This window comes from Mya arenaria, chromosome 10 (assembly GCF_026914265.1).
Source record: "Mya arenaria isolate MELC-2E11 chromosome 10, ASM2691426v1".
Classification (NCBI taxonomy): Eukaryota; Metazoa; Mollusca; class Bivalvia; order Myida; family Myidae; genus Mya; species Mya arenaria.
The window spans coordinates 33,382,544-33,395,448 of NC_069131.1; the positions used below are offsets into that span (position 1 = coordinate 33,382,544).

The 12,905-nt window shown below is 32.6% G+C and overlaps 1 protein-coding gene across 1 annotated transcript; it reads right to left on the reverse strand.

Moving 5' to 3' along the window:
* Window positions 1-2,555: 2,555 nt before the first annotated feature.
* Window positions 2,556-4,534, reverse strand: LOC128204613 (uncharacterized). The gene is made up of 5 exons (XM_052906016.1): window positions 4,501-4,534; window positions 3,937-4,057; window positions 3,742-3,830; window positions 3,354-3,437; window positions 2,556-2,704 (listed from the first exon to the last, which is right to left on the reverse strand). Exons 1-5 carry the CDS (start codon window positions 4,532-4,534, stop codon window positions 2,556-2,558), a joined length of 477 nt encoding a protein of 158 aa, XP_052761976.1.
* Between the last annotated feature and the right edge of the window lie 8,371 nt (window positions 4,535-12,905).

Sequence of the window (12,905 nt, forward strand, 5' to 3'; positions counted from 1 at the left end):
CCGATTTATGTGCCGATTAGTCATCAATACCTCTTCTATCGTTACTACCCCTTTCATTTGATCCGCCGGACAGTCGCACATTAATCAAGTTGTGTAATTATTTTACCGTATATATGTTTATTGCATCATGCCAAATATCTTAATTGGTGATATCAATGATGACAACACAACTTGATTTTTGTGCGACTTATTATCTTATGTAAAGTGCATTTCAATTGGCTCGTGCGCACGATATACTAAGTCGTGCGCACGAGATATTATGTCGTGCGAACGAGTTACTAAGACGTGCGCACGAGATAATTAAGTAGTGCGCACGACATAAATAAAAAACATCAAAAAAATCAAATGCGTAGCCTTATGATAGTTGACCAGATGTTATGTATTTTAGTAACTGAACTAAATGGTGAACACAGCTTTGTTAATGATGTTGAACAGATTGATAAAGAGATATACATGTAGCTGTGCACTTAGCAAACACGAACTATGATAACTATTACTACACGTACACGAACAAGTTCTCGTCGTGTTTCTCAACCTCTCCTGTATTTATCCCCATTGGTAGCTTTCATTGTTATATTTCATATGTTTTAACCATGTTTCTGTTACATTGAGTTCACATATTTAATCATTCGGGTGAATGCAATTTTGCAGGTATATTTCGGTCATACTTAAATGAAATGAATACAAAGTACAAATACTTCCTGATGCTTGTCTCTTACCCAATGTAGCAATGTAAGCGAGTTTCATGTTGAACCCCAACAGGAAAATAATACGGTTTAAAGCGATAGCTTTTAACATTTGATGCTAATCAAAGTATATCACAATACCGAACTGTGAATTGTTTTTTGAAAACTATTATCCTCATGTCAGCAAAACTACAGCTTACTGCAATTTAGTGAAACAAGAAGACTAATTCATTGCAAAATACGTAACAAGTATAAATCATTATGAAACTCTATGATCACACCGTTTTAAACCTTTTATTTGCTAAGGCAGACTGTGTGGTAATTTTATAGTTTTAAACAATAACCGCATCTTTTCTTTAAAAAGTTTTATTGAAGTTTCCTCAAGTTAATGCGCACTTTGATAATATTTACCATTTAGGGTTTTTACTTTATTTAGGATTGCTGGTATATGAGTGTGGTTGTGCACACAAGCTAGTTTAACCCCCAGTAAAGTTACATTTTACTGACCGTTCTTAGACGGTACCTAACAATCATTGATACACACACATAGTTTTGTTTATAAAGTATATATGAACTGTCTTGTGTGTGGATCTTAGTTGTGTTGTGCCATGTTTATTGTTTGTTATTGTTTGTTCTTGTGTTCTATGTCTTTACCCTGTGTCATTAAATGTGATTTATGTTTAAACTTTCGGCTACTGAGCTTGTCTGAAGTTTTTCATATAACTATTGTCGCCATGATAATATTTCTCGACTCTTTCTCTCCAGATCCTCTACCATTATAGACTGATAAATGCGTACTAAGTATAACCATTGCACCATTTTGCAATTTTAGCTGCATAAATGCCCAATCATCTACTTTGAAACAAATGTTTGCAGTTAAAATTATATTGTAGCATAAGATAAGTTAGACTTCTGGTCATCGTGGCAACTTGTTACGATCAAATGCATAATTTATAAAAAAAATATTGTAATTCAAATATTTGAAAACGCATGTATTTGCTTCTATGTATGCATGATATTTATCATACGCCTGAAATAAAAAAAAATAAATATAGATTTTTGTCAAAGGTATGTGACCTTCATCTTCATCTTCCTACATTATATATTAAAAGAACGGTTGTACCTCTATTGCAGTTTTTTCTAAACCTAGCTCTCACTATCACAGTTTTGGAGGTTAGAAAATCCTGGTGATTCTTGACAAATCCGGCTTTCATTTGCTGCTAATTGTCATCTTTGGTGAATAGTGGGTGATTCCTTTTTGCATAGGGTATTAAACATTTCAAATAATGAAGAAATCTTTCCTGTGACATTTATTCCTCCCGTCAGGATGAACTCTTTTTATTCCAGATTTGGTTATTACAACACTATGTTAAAGTATCTAATAACCAAAACATTATTGAGTTTACTTTACAATGATCATATAACTAAATAAAGGGTCAAGTGATGTTTTTTTAATACTATTTGAATGATATATATAGACAGTTTGTTAAAAGTAATGTTAAAAATTTGAACAGATCATCAGATCAATAAGGAAAATTATTGTGATTGCTTTTGATTGCTGTAAGTGATTTTTTTTTTAAAGTTAAAAGACAACAATGTATTAACATCATTTTTAATCTGGCCATATTATTACACAACCAAACATTTAATCCATTACACATATATTTAATTGTCATAGTGTGTATTTTGATCAAATGAGTAATAATTATAAAAATAATTGTTATTAATAAGTAGCAATTATAGAAAACGTTTTTTTCAACTTAAATCATATTCGAAAACATATTAAAACATTTATATAAGAAAGTAAACAGAAATAAAATAAAAACTAGTTATTTGAACATTTGCTGAACTACATGATAATTAGTATTCCTATTCAAGACAATCATCTTCAATTTCCTCTTCCATTACCAATTCAACTTGTTGTGTTTCTGTATATACTCCGTGTCCTGAATCGTTTTTTGCAATACCACGTTCGTTGTTTGCAGCATTGTTGACTATTTCTTCGTATAAGCTGTTACCTATAAATTAGAATTGAACTTATTATATAAAACATAATGGACATATGAGCCAATTTCTGGAAAAAATGAATAATGATATCTCATTATAAGAATGCATTTTTTTTTAAATACAATTCCTGTTGTGGTCGAAATAGAGTTAAATTTGAATTTGGTTAAAGCATTTTTTTCCAACAGATCTAAATAGAGCTTTCCCTATACCTTACACATGATTTTGTGGCAACCGCCATAATTAATAGGTTTCTTTTATTCAAAAATCATTGTTCCTTTCACTACCGTTTTTTCAAAAATAAAACATCATTCTTATTGTTTCTAAAAAATGATAAGGCATTCGTCTTTCTTTTTATAAGTCTTTGATAGTAAAAGTTGTTTTTGTGATTTATGAAACATGACGCAAAAATCGCCGAAAGTTCAGAATTACATTTCAGAGCTTATCAGCCAAATTTCGCAGTGTGTTGCTTCAAATTTACTGTTTCTAACAAGTTTTTTTATATTGTTTCCTTAAATATTCATATATGAACTTATAAGAGATAAGTCTTGTAGTTTAGGCATTGGTGAAGGTTTTCAAAGACACTGGCACATACATGAAATAAAAATATGATTAAAACACAAAGACATGCTAATAATGACATAACATGATAAAATATAATACCATTTTCTGTAAACGTAGTGCAAAGTTGTTGTGTCTGATTTCCATCACCGGACTCGCTTTGCTGACTATTTACAAACATATTGCCTTGGGATAAAACAAAAGACGATCAACGTTAAATACGTATGTAAACATAATTATTTTTGTTCAGTAATACTGTCAAATATATATTGTTTATATTTACTTGACTTTGAGGCTCTTTATTTGTCATTTTGTTTGACATACTTGTAAATGCAATCTGCAAAATTAAATAACATTTTAGCATCATTAACAATGTTTTAATATCGTTTATAAAATATTTTATAATGATGGTAAAACCAATATGTTGCCAATGCAGGAATTGCATTGATTAGCAGGAATTGACAAAAGATCATGATTAAACAATCATTACTATTTTCCTGCACTGAAGCGTACACAACTGGTTGAGGTGTATCACTTTCTTCGATGGTGTGTTGTGTCCTTTGCAAGTGTATTTGGTTTCTTAAAAAAATAATACACATATTGATAGATTCTCATGCGTTATTCTTTGTAATACCATTCGGAACGATAATACATAAATACACTATCGTCTCGATGTAAAACATACCTTCGTTTGAGAATGATGATAACGGAAAGAACGGCGACATCAACCAGAACCGCAGCAATCAACCCACCAACAGCTGCTTCGACCTCTGATTTATTCTTCTTCGTAATATGTTCTTCCGTTGCTATATATCAGCATAGAAGTATATGAAGGCATCATTTTGAATGAACATGCAGATCTCACACATGGTTGGAATATGTCAAATTTAACATGAGCAGCGTCGAGATCTTATCTTACCAGTTTATAAATAGAGTAATTGCATTTCCTTTAAGAGGCATTTTAAGAACCATACGCGAAAAAAATATTTTATATGTTTGCAATAACAAAAAAAAAACTTAACTAGCATAAACATTCGTTACGTTGATCATTGGGTTAACAAAGCATTAGTATCAGTTGATGTATATCATGTGATGATACTCATAATACTGTCGTTGATAATACTTACAAAACGTGCAATTGGCCCCTACGTATCCTGTTATACATCCAATTAAACAGCGCCCAGTATTGAATTCGCAAATATAGTCTTCACAATTTTTGCTGCACTGATTCATACAATCCTTACCATACCAACCATTAACACAAGCATCACACGTTTTGCCATCATAGTTCCTTTTGCAATTGCATTTTCCATCAGCAGAAGAGCAAGTATCATTTAAACAGCCTGAACTGCATGTAAAAGAGCAGTTCTGTCCGTATAATCCGTCAACACAAGTGTCACATTTGTCGCCAGCAAAGTTATGTTTGCATTTACAGGTTCCATTAAATGAACTGCAGGTGTTTGCTAAACAACCTTTACTACATCTTGCTAAACATTCTGACCCGTATCTACCGTCTACGCATGAGTCACACTTGTTTCCAGTATAGTAAGGCTTACACGTACATGTACCGTCATCGTTACATTTTGTTTCGTTACATCCTGCAGAACATATTCCTTCGCAAAGTCCAACACCTGGGTCATAAAACCATTCTTGACATGTTTCGCAGTTATTTCCATTTAAACAAAAACAAGCTGGACTTATACAGACATATAAACAGTTATTTTGTTTGTTCCAAAATCCTGCTTGGCACGATACACAGTTCCATTGTTCTGTACAAACACAGTTCGAATGACCGCAAGTTTGTTGACAGGTAAATCCATACTTTCCAGGAGCACACATCTCACACTGACTGAACGTTCCTAAACATACTAATATAAACGGTGTTACCAAATTCATATTCGTCGAATTGGCCTTTAAACTGACATACTAAAACACAATTGATGCCTTTAAGTGCACAATATTAACTCCAATACTGGTTTAACATGGACATGAAACGGCATTCAATTTTGTTCTGTACAAGTAATTATAAATAAACAATGAATCCGTATGCAAAACCAGCATTTTCTTTCCGGTAGAAAAGGAAGTATATGTTGACTACAGTCTTTATAGATCTAAATGATAAAAAAAAAAATATTTATTCCCCATCTTATATGGTTTGCTGATATCAATCAGTGTACAGGTCAGAACTCTATGTAAAGTTCTAAACAGAAACATGCATCATAAAATTGCTAGTTATTGTGCTCAGCTTACGTTAGCAAGTTTGGGCCAATTCATTCAACAACTACTTCAGTAATAACAATTTTGGTTGATTAATTATTGCATTATAAATGAACATGTAAATCAATGTATTTCGAAGATAGGATGAGGGGCTGAGACCGATCGCACAGCTGTATGATTTAGAAACTGTCTACTAACATTTTGCAATATAATATAGCATTTGCTACAATACCTGCAAATATTATTACTGCTACCATGGTAAGTGTAGATGCTGAAAGCAATTTAGATAACCCTGCAAGAATGCCAACTCTGTGTATCATTTATGATCTATAAGGACTTTAAGATACCCCTGAATCCATAACGTATTATTGTCTGAAACATGTTTGCCCTGTCTCGCCTCATGTTAATAACACAACCAGGAATGTGAGTAGATCCCGGCCTCTCTATCTCTTTTGACAAAATATCTAGAGCGATGTATGTGAAGTTCCTTATACATGCGCAATGAAATAACCAATGGCACATGTTTTGAAATGCAAAAATGCAACGGATATTGGAAAACATTCCTGTTTCCATGTTTCATTTAGAAACAAAACAAAATAACACCATTTGCTTAAAATGAATTTCTCCATTTGTGCATGTTGCTTATCCAACAGGCCCTAATTTCTCGAAACTTCTTAAGACTAACAGGCTTAAGTCGCTTATTTCAATTAGCCAAAATTCATACTAATAATGGATTTTGATATATGAAAAATGGTTTCTTCTAATCAGCATACAGATTTGTCTTATTTAATTTATAAAAAACTCTTAAAAAAGTAAATATAACGCATATTATAGAACAACAAAAATAGTGAGTTTAGCTTAATCCTGTTATAAGGGACTTAAGAAGTTTCGAGAAATTGGGGCCTGATGATTACAGCAACCCTTTATCAACCACGGGCACAAACGTTATAACAATGTAACACAATCCATGAAAACAATATAAAAACAAGTAAACTAATTAGCTTAGACCAAATATGACAAACATACCTGAAGTGAACGAGAACAGGACATTCAAATCGGTCAGGTATGTTCAGAACTTTTTGTCTGAATTCAAACATTCCTTGCACATCCTTCTGTACACTTTTTCTGGCCAGCAGTTAATTCAAGGTGTTGAAGCTGTCTGGGCTTGCAACGCTCTGAAATATTGCAATGAACAAAAACATATATTGCAAATCAAATTGATAAATCATTCGTGTAAGTCTTGTTTAACAGTTAAATGATATTTCTACCGTGACCAAACCAACCTGATATATCTCATACAATTCTTCGTCCATGAAGATATTTTCTTTTACTTTTTTGTCTGTTTGTTGTAGAAATATTTGATTACGCTCTTTTGCAAATGTTTGAAAGCCAGTTTTTTGAACAAGGAAATTATTTTTTGTCGATTTATATTTTGTGTGTTTGTTCATTATCCTTCCTTTCCATATACGATTGCGTGTGAACTATCTGATTGTTTGAATTCAACGAAACGTCAACAATGGATACCACAGGGCTTCATTATTCGCATTGTGATGTTTACCAACTCAATATTAAGAAAACTATGTCTATAACCACCGCAATATCATAAGCATTAGTTTACCATGCACATGAAAGGATGAAAATGTTAAGCAAGTCATTGAATATGACGGACGGCTTGTCAATCCCAAGAGAAATAAGGAAATATTGAGATTAAATCTTAACTAAAGTTGTCTAAGGTCGATTCCCCTAGAAATATATTGATGTATACTCCACTTGGAATGATATTTATTTTGACTGTTCTTTCACAACGCTGAACAAATATTTGCTACTAACACTAATATATAATTAACATTATTATATTCTAATAAAAGTATTATTATTGCGTTTGACTATTGTTTATTATCCTTGTTTTCCTTATACGCTCCCGTGTGAACGATCTGAATGTTTGAATACAACGAAACGTAAACAATGGATACCGCAGAGCTTCATAATATGCATTGTGATGTCAGTTCAGTAACTAACTATTCATAAAATTATTCCGATAAACACTTTAAATAACATAAACATAAGTCTAAACCGCGAACAAGCTTTAAACGGGTGAAACTGTTAAGCAAGTCATTAGAAATGACGGAGGGCTGGTCAATCTCAACAGAAATATTAATAATTTGAGATTAAAATCTCAACCAATTTGTTTAGTCTCGATCTTCCCTAAAGTTATATGTAGATTGCTTTATTTCAGTTTCATGTACAATACCATTTGCATGTGTTTTATCCCATTTTTAGCTGACCGTCAGTTCGTTATGTAGAAACAGACGTAATGGTATGTATGAAAAGACCGAAAACAATATTGTTTCTACATCATACCCATACGCATATCGATAAGTTGTGTCGGCTGATGTCTGATCTAGTGTTTCTTTCGAAATTTGACAGGCTGTCATCAATTCGCCAACATAATTGCATGGCTACCTTATACATCCTATTTCATTGCAGGTACAAAACAAGGTTTAGTTTCTACAAAGTATGCCTAGGTCACATAAAACGGGTACCATATGCCAAATGCTGTTTGTGGTAGATCGCAGGCATTGGAACAACAGAACTGCTTTACGAAATAGAAGACAAAACAACACATTTATATACGACTGAGACTTATGCCTTGATTTATGTTGTCTTCCAGCAATGTGGCATGTCATTATACCGTTTTGGAGTGTTTCTTAAAATTAATGATGGACATGACATCATCCGGAACATCCTTGTAGAAGTAAAGAGTAACAATATCCTTTGCTTAGAGCCATTAGAGACATTATACAACATAAAACAGGGATCTTTAACATCCTTGTGTAAACTACGTACACTGTCTAAAGTTACCAAAATATTAGTATTTGCTTTGTATAATTGGTAACGTGACTTTAAGCATCTGCAGTAACTGTATATATGATATAAGTCCACCATTACGTATAACAGTATCTGCTGGCTGTTCGTGTTATTCAAAAAACATATGAGTGGTTCCATTTCATTCTGATATACGGAACGTACGTTTTGGAAAATTGAGTTTAACGGAATACTCAAATTTAGAACTTGGCTTATATACCTTAATGAGATGAATGACCTCTTTATAAGCTCTGAAAAGGACTGCTCGATTTCGCTTTTAACTTAACATTTCTCCATATAAATATAGATACCGGAATACGGCCGACACCGCTCACAATTCGGATTCTGGGGAACAAATATCTTCCATGGTTTTATAGCATTACATATATCCACTATATGTTGCCATAAACAAAATATGAACGTAATTGAAGGGATATACGTTAATGAAATATATCGCAACAGAACCATTAAAAAGTTCTATAACAAAACATGTTAACATTACACCAATATACTTACTCATTATCCAGGTTTGTTTTCATTGCGCTATTGTTCAACTTTTTCTTGCCATATCATTATCCAAATAATACGGAACTATCCAAGTTGCTTCGACATGGGTTCTGTGTTAAAATGTTTCAACATTAAATGTACTAAAATCGTATGAAACCATACATTTTGACCAATCGGAAAAATGAACATTAAAAGCTTGTACGAGTACTGATAATTGTTATGATGATATTTTAATATAGTGTTTACTTAATAGTTCGCACTTTTAAAATATGTCAAGTTCAAATGAGTTCACTTAGTGAAATGTTCAGTTGAAATTGTATTTTTTGAATAATGAAGTTCGCATTGACAATTATGTTAACAGGATATCAAATCCCTGCCTAAAGTAGAAATGTATTCATTTCGTTTATTACAACCCTGAAAAAAAGTGGAGATTGAAAGAGTAATAAATTAATCCAATAAATGAAGTTATCTGTTTAAACTTGTAACAAGATTTTCTATTGTTGAATAAGGAAGAAATGTTTAATCCAGAGTATGCATCAGGAAGTTAAACTTTATAAAGGTTTTGAAAATACCCATTTGCATTAATGTAGCTAGCGTTAATACACTCGGATTGTCCACCTCTTATCTTTAATCTTGTTTCATCACCTGAAACAGCATTATGAAGGTTTATGATACATTTTAACAATTCAATAAAACAACAGGTGGTATAAAAGAAAACCAACGTTCTTTTAAATTTATTATAACACAAGTGTTGCCCGCAAAAAATCAGAGAGTCTATTCTTATCATCGTACTGATAAATGCAAATATTCAGTTTGTCGTCTGCATCATAATTCAGTGTTAACTCAGCTGTTTCTTTGAAATGATACCTAAAAATCTACGTGTTTTACACATGCATGTAATTATTATATTCCAACATTTCTTGAAAACCTTTTTTTATTTAGGCGATAACGTTAACACCATTTAGTTTCACATTATCCTGGCATAGAAGTCAAACCCTATATCTTCATATTTACGAGTAAATCATTTTTATCACCCAGATTAAGCTAAACACAAGTATGTAACTGAATTAAACGGAACATGGGTGAATTCATTTGCTTCGGTGTTTGCCATATTATTCGCTATTTGATCGTCTAGGAAGCACTTTCAGAGACCTTATTGAACTTCTTATTGATACATAGTTTCAATAAAAGGTAAGATAAGAAGTATCAAATGATGACTGTATTTACGATCGGTCACCAACGTGTAACTAATTATAAATTAAGTTAACAGAATTGTTTACTGCCATGGCATTAATAATAGACAAGAAAATCATTGTAAATAACAGTATTGTTAAAAAGGAAAACTAAACACTGTACCTTTTTATAGATAATCTTCTGTCTTTGGTTTTGGTTCAGTTTCAGGCGTCTCTCCTTCTTATGATATTTCTGTCTAGGCGAACATACATACTCCGTTTCTGATTGGATGTGAGTGAGTGAGTGAGTGAGTGAGTGAGTGAGTGAGTGAGTGAGTGAGTGAGTGAGTGAGTGAGTGAGTGAGTGAGTGATTGAGTGAGTGAGTGAGTGAGTGAGTGAGTGAGTGAGTGAGTGAGTGAGTGAGTGAGTGAGTGAGTGAGTGAGTGAGTGAGTGAGTGAGTGAGTGAGCGAGCGAGCGAGCGAGCGAGCGAGTTATTTGTATAATGCTGTAATAGCTTGTTTCAAAAACGTTGTTGATAAAAATATTATATCTAAACTAAAATTACTATTACTATCATATTACTTTTATTCTGCACTGTAGCCTGCACAACTGGCTGAGGTGTATGTATTTCTTCGCTGAGTTGTTCTTCACCTCGTGGCTTTGCAGCAATATTCGTTTCTTTGAAAATTATAACATAGAAAACAAATGATACTTAGTATTAGTAAATATTCAATAATAATAATAATAATAATAATAATAATAATAATAATAATAATAATAATAATAATAATAATAATAATAATAATAATAATTGTATTATTATAATAAGTTAAGTGTTTTACTTAACAAAACCATGTTTTTACCCAGTAATGAATTATGTTTGTTTACAATTAGGATCTCAGAATACCTTCGTTTAATAATGATGAAAATAATGACACCAGCTTCCACTACACAACCAGCACAAACTACTCCAACAACACCCGCACCAACGTTTGGTGTATCTGTGTTGTTGGTCCTATGTTCCGCTAAATAAATTATGTTGTATTCTAATTGAAAAACATATCAAAACATGAATATATTGAATAGTACAACCACTATACCTCCAAAAAATTGAATACATATTTACAAATGTGTAAGATACTAATAAGTTATTATGTTCATCATCAATAGCTTGTGATTTAATGCTGTTAATAGTAATAGCAGCATTAAATTACAAGCTATGGATGATGAACATAATATGTAAAACAATAATACAAGCACCGACGACTTGCTGGACGCTATCGTCTACGAACTAAGGTTGATTTAGCTACTAAGTAAAATGTTTGAAGAAAGGTTTATAAGATCAATGGTGGAACTCACATTTACGTAAAGAGTGGTCACCGTCCGGCCCGTCAATACATACGTCACAGGTAACACCTTTATAGTCTCTACAATAACAATTGCATTGCTAGGAGAGCAATTAACTTATACACAGCCAGCACTACATGGTTTAGAACTATTCACTCCCTACCGCCCATCAATACAAGAATCACACTTTACTCCACTTTAATAAATACTACAGGTGCATGAACCATCACGTGGATTGCAGACCTTTCCCGCACAACCTTGCTACAATGCAAAGAAAAGTTTGCTACATACAGGCCTTCTACACACGAATCACATTTGTTACCTGTATGATTAGTTTTAGAAGTCAAACACGTTCCTTCATTGTTACATGTATTGTCATCGCATCGAGAAGAAGAATTCTTGTCACATTTACTGTCCAATCAATGAGATCCGTTTATGCAGGAAAGACAGTTCGAATAGTTGGGACACGTGCATGTTCGAGCTTGGCATATTGACATGCAATGTGAACTTGTGTTCCAAAATCCATCGTCGCACTTATTACATTTCTGTTACTGGTTACAGAAACAATGATAATATGTGCACTTGTTGGTATAGCCTTTACCATATTTTTAGGGTGGACAAATCGCATGAACAACATTAATCAATACAAACATATTGCAAGCAAAACTCTTAACTTAACACCGATCAGTAGCGTTATTTATTCATTATCTTACTGTATATTTACACTACTCCATTTGATATTTGAGCCTTTCTGTTATGACAATATTTATATGAACAACTCCAGAAACACGCACAGTATTTGAAAGTTTAAACATAACCTCCTTTTCATGGCACAATGTCAACGCCAAAGACATAGAACACAAAAACAAACAATCACAAACCAGAAACATGGAACAACAGCTAAAAACAACACAAACAACACAGTACAGATATTCTATAAAAAAAAAGGAAAACTACAAGGCCATTACCCAACACATTTATGTATACAAAGGAACAAATTTAAAGTCAAAGCTTAACAGGCAATGCGGCCACAATTTGACCCTTAAGTGGAAGTTGGTCAATTGCTTCATTAACATCAATTGACAACATAACAAGAGATAAAGATTCTCAAATAGACATTACCATTACCAAAATAGCTATATATAAAATTTTATACCAATAAATTGGTCTAATGTATTTCTACATAAAGTCATGATCCATATACATATTTAAAGATTTGCATCTTGTAAGAAATTTAATCTTATACAATAAAACCTACGCACAACTTGCCTTATTAGCGCTTTATAGATGTTTAAAATCAATACTCTTGCTGTGAAAAATTATAAAGTAAAATACTACGGAATATTTTACTATTGTGACACTGCACTTTTAGTGACGATAATATGCGAAATGATCGTACCAAACAACTACATTTTAGAAACAATGCAACACTAAGAAAATCCGATCTTATAGATGTTTTTGGTTCAATACAATTTTGATCGGATGTTTTTAGTTGAAGTGAGAGGTACTGAAAATTATGTTGAAATGGGTAGGCAATTGCCGAA

Excerpts from the sequence above, each read along its gene's own strand:
- LOC128204613 (XM_052906016.1), bottom strand. The coding sequence starts at position 4,534 with ATGGCAAAACGTGTGATGCTTGTGTTAATGGTTG. Across the intron at positions 4,058-4,500 it reads GATGCTTGTGTTAATGGTTG|CAACGGAAGAACATATTACG; the intron begins GTATGGTAAGGA and ends GCTGATATATAG. Across the intron at positions 2,705-3,353 it reads CACTACGTTTACAGAAAATG|GTAACAGCTTATACGAAGAA; the intron begins GTATTATATTTT and ends TCTAATTTATAG.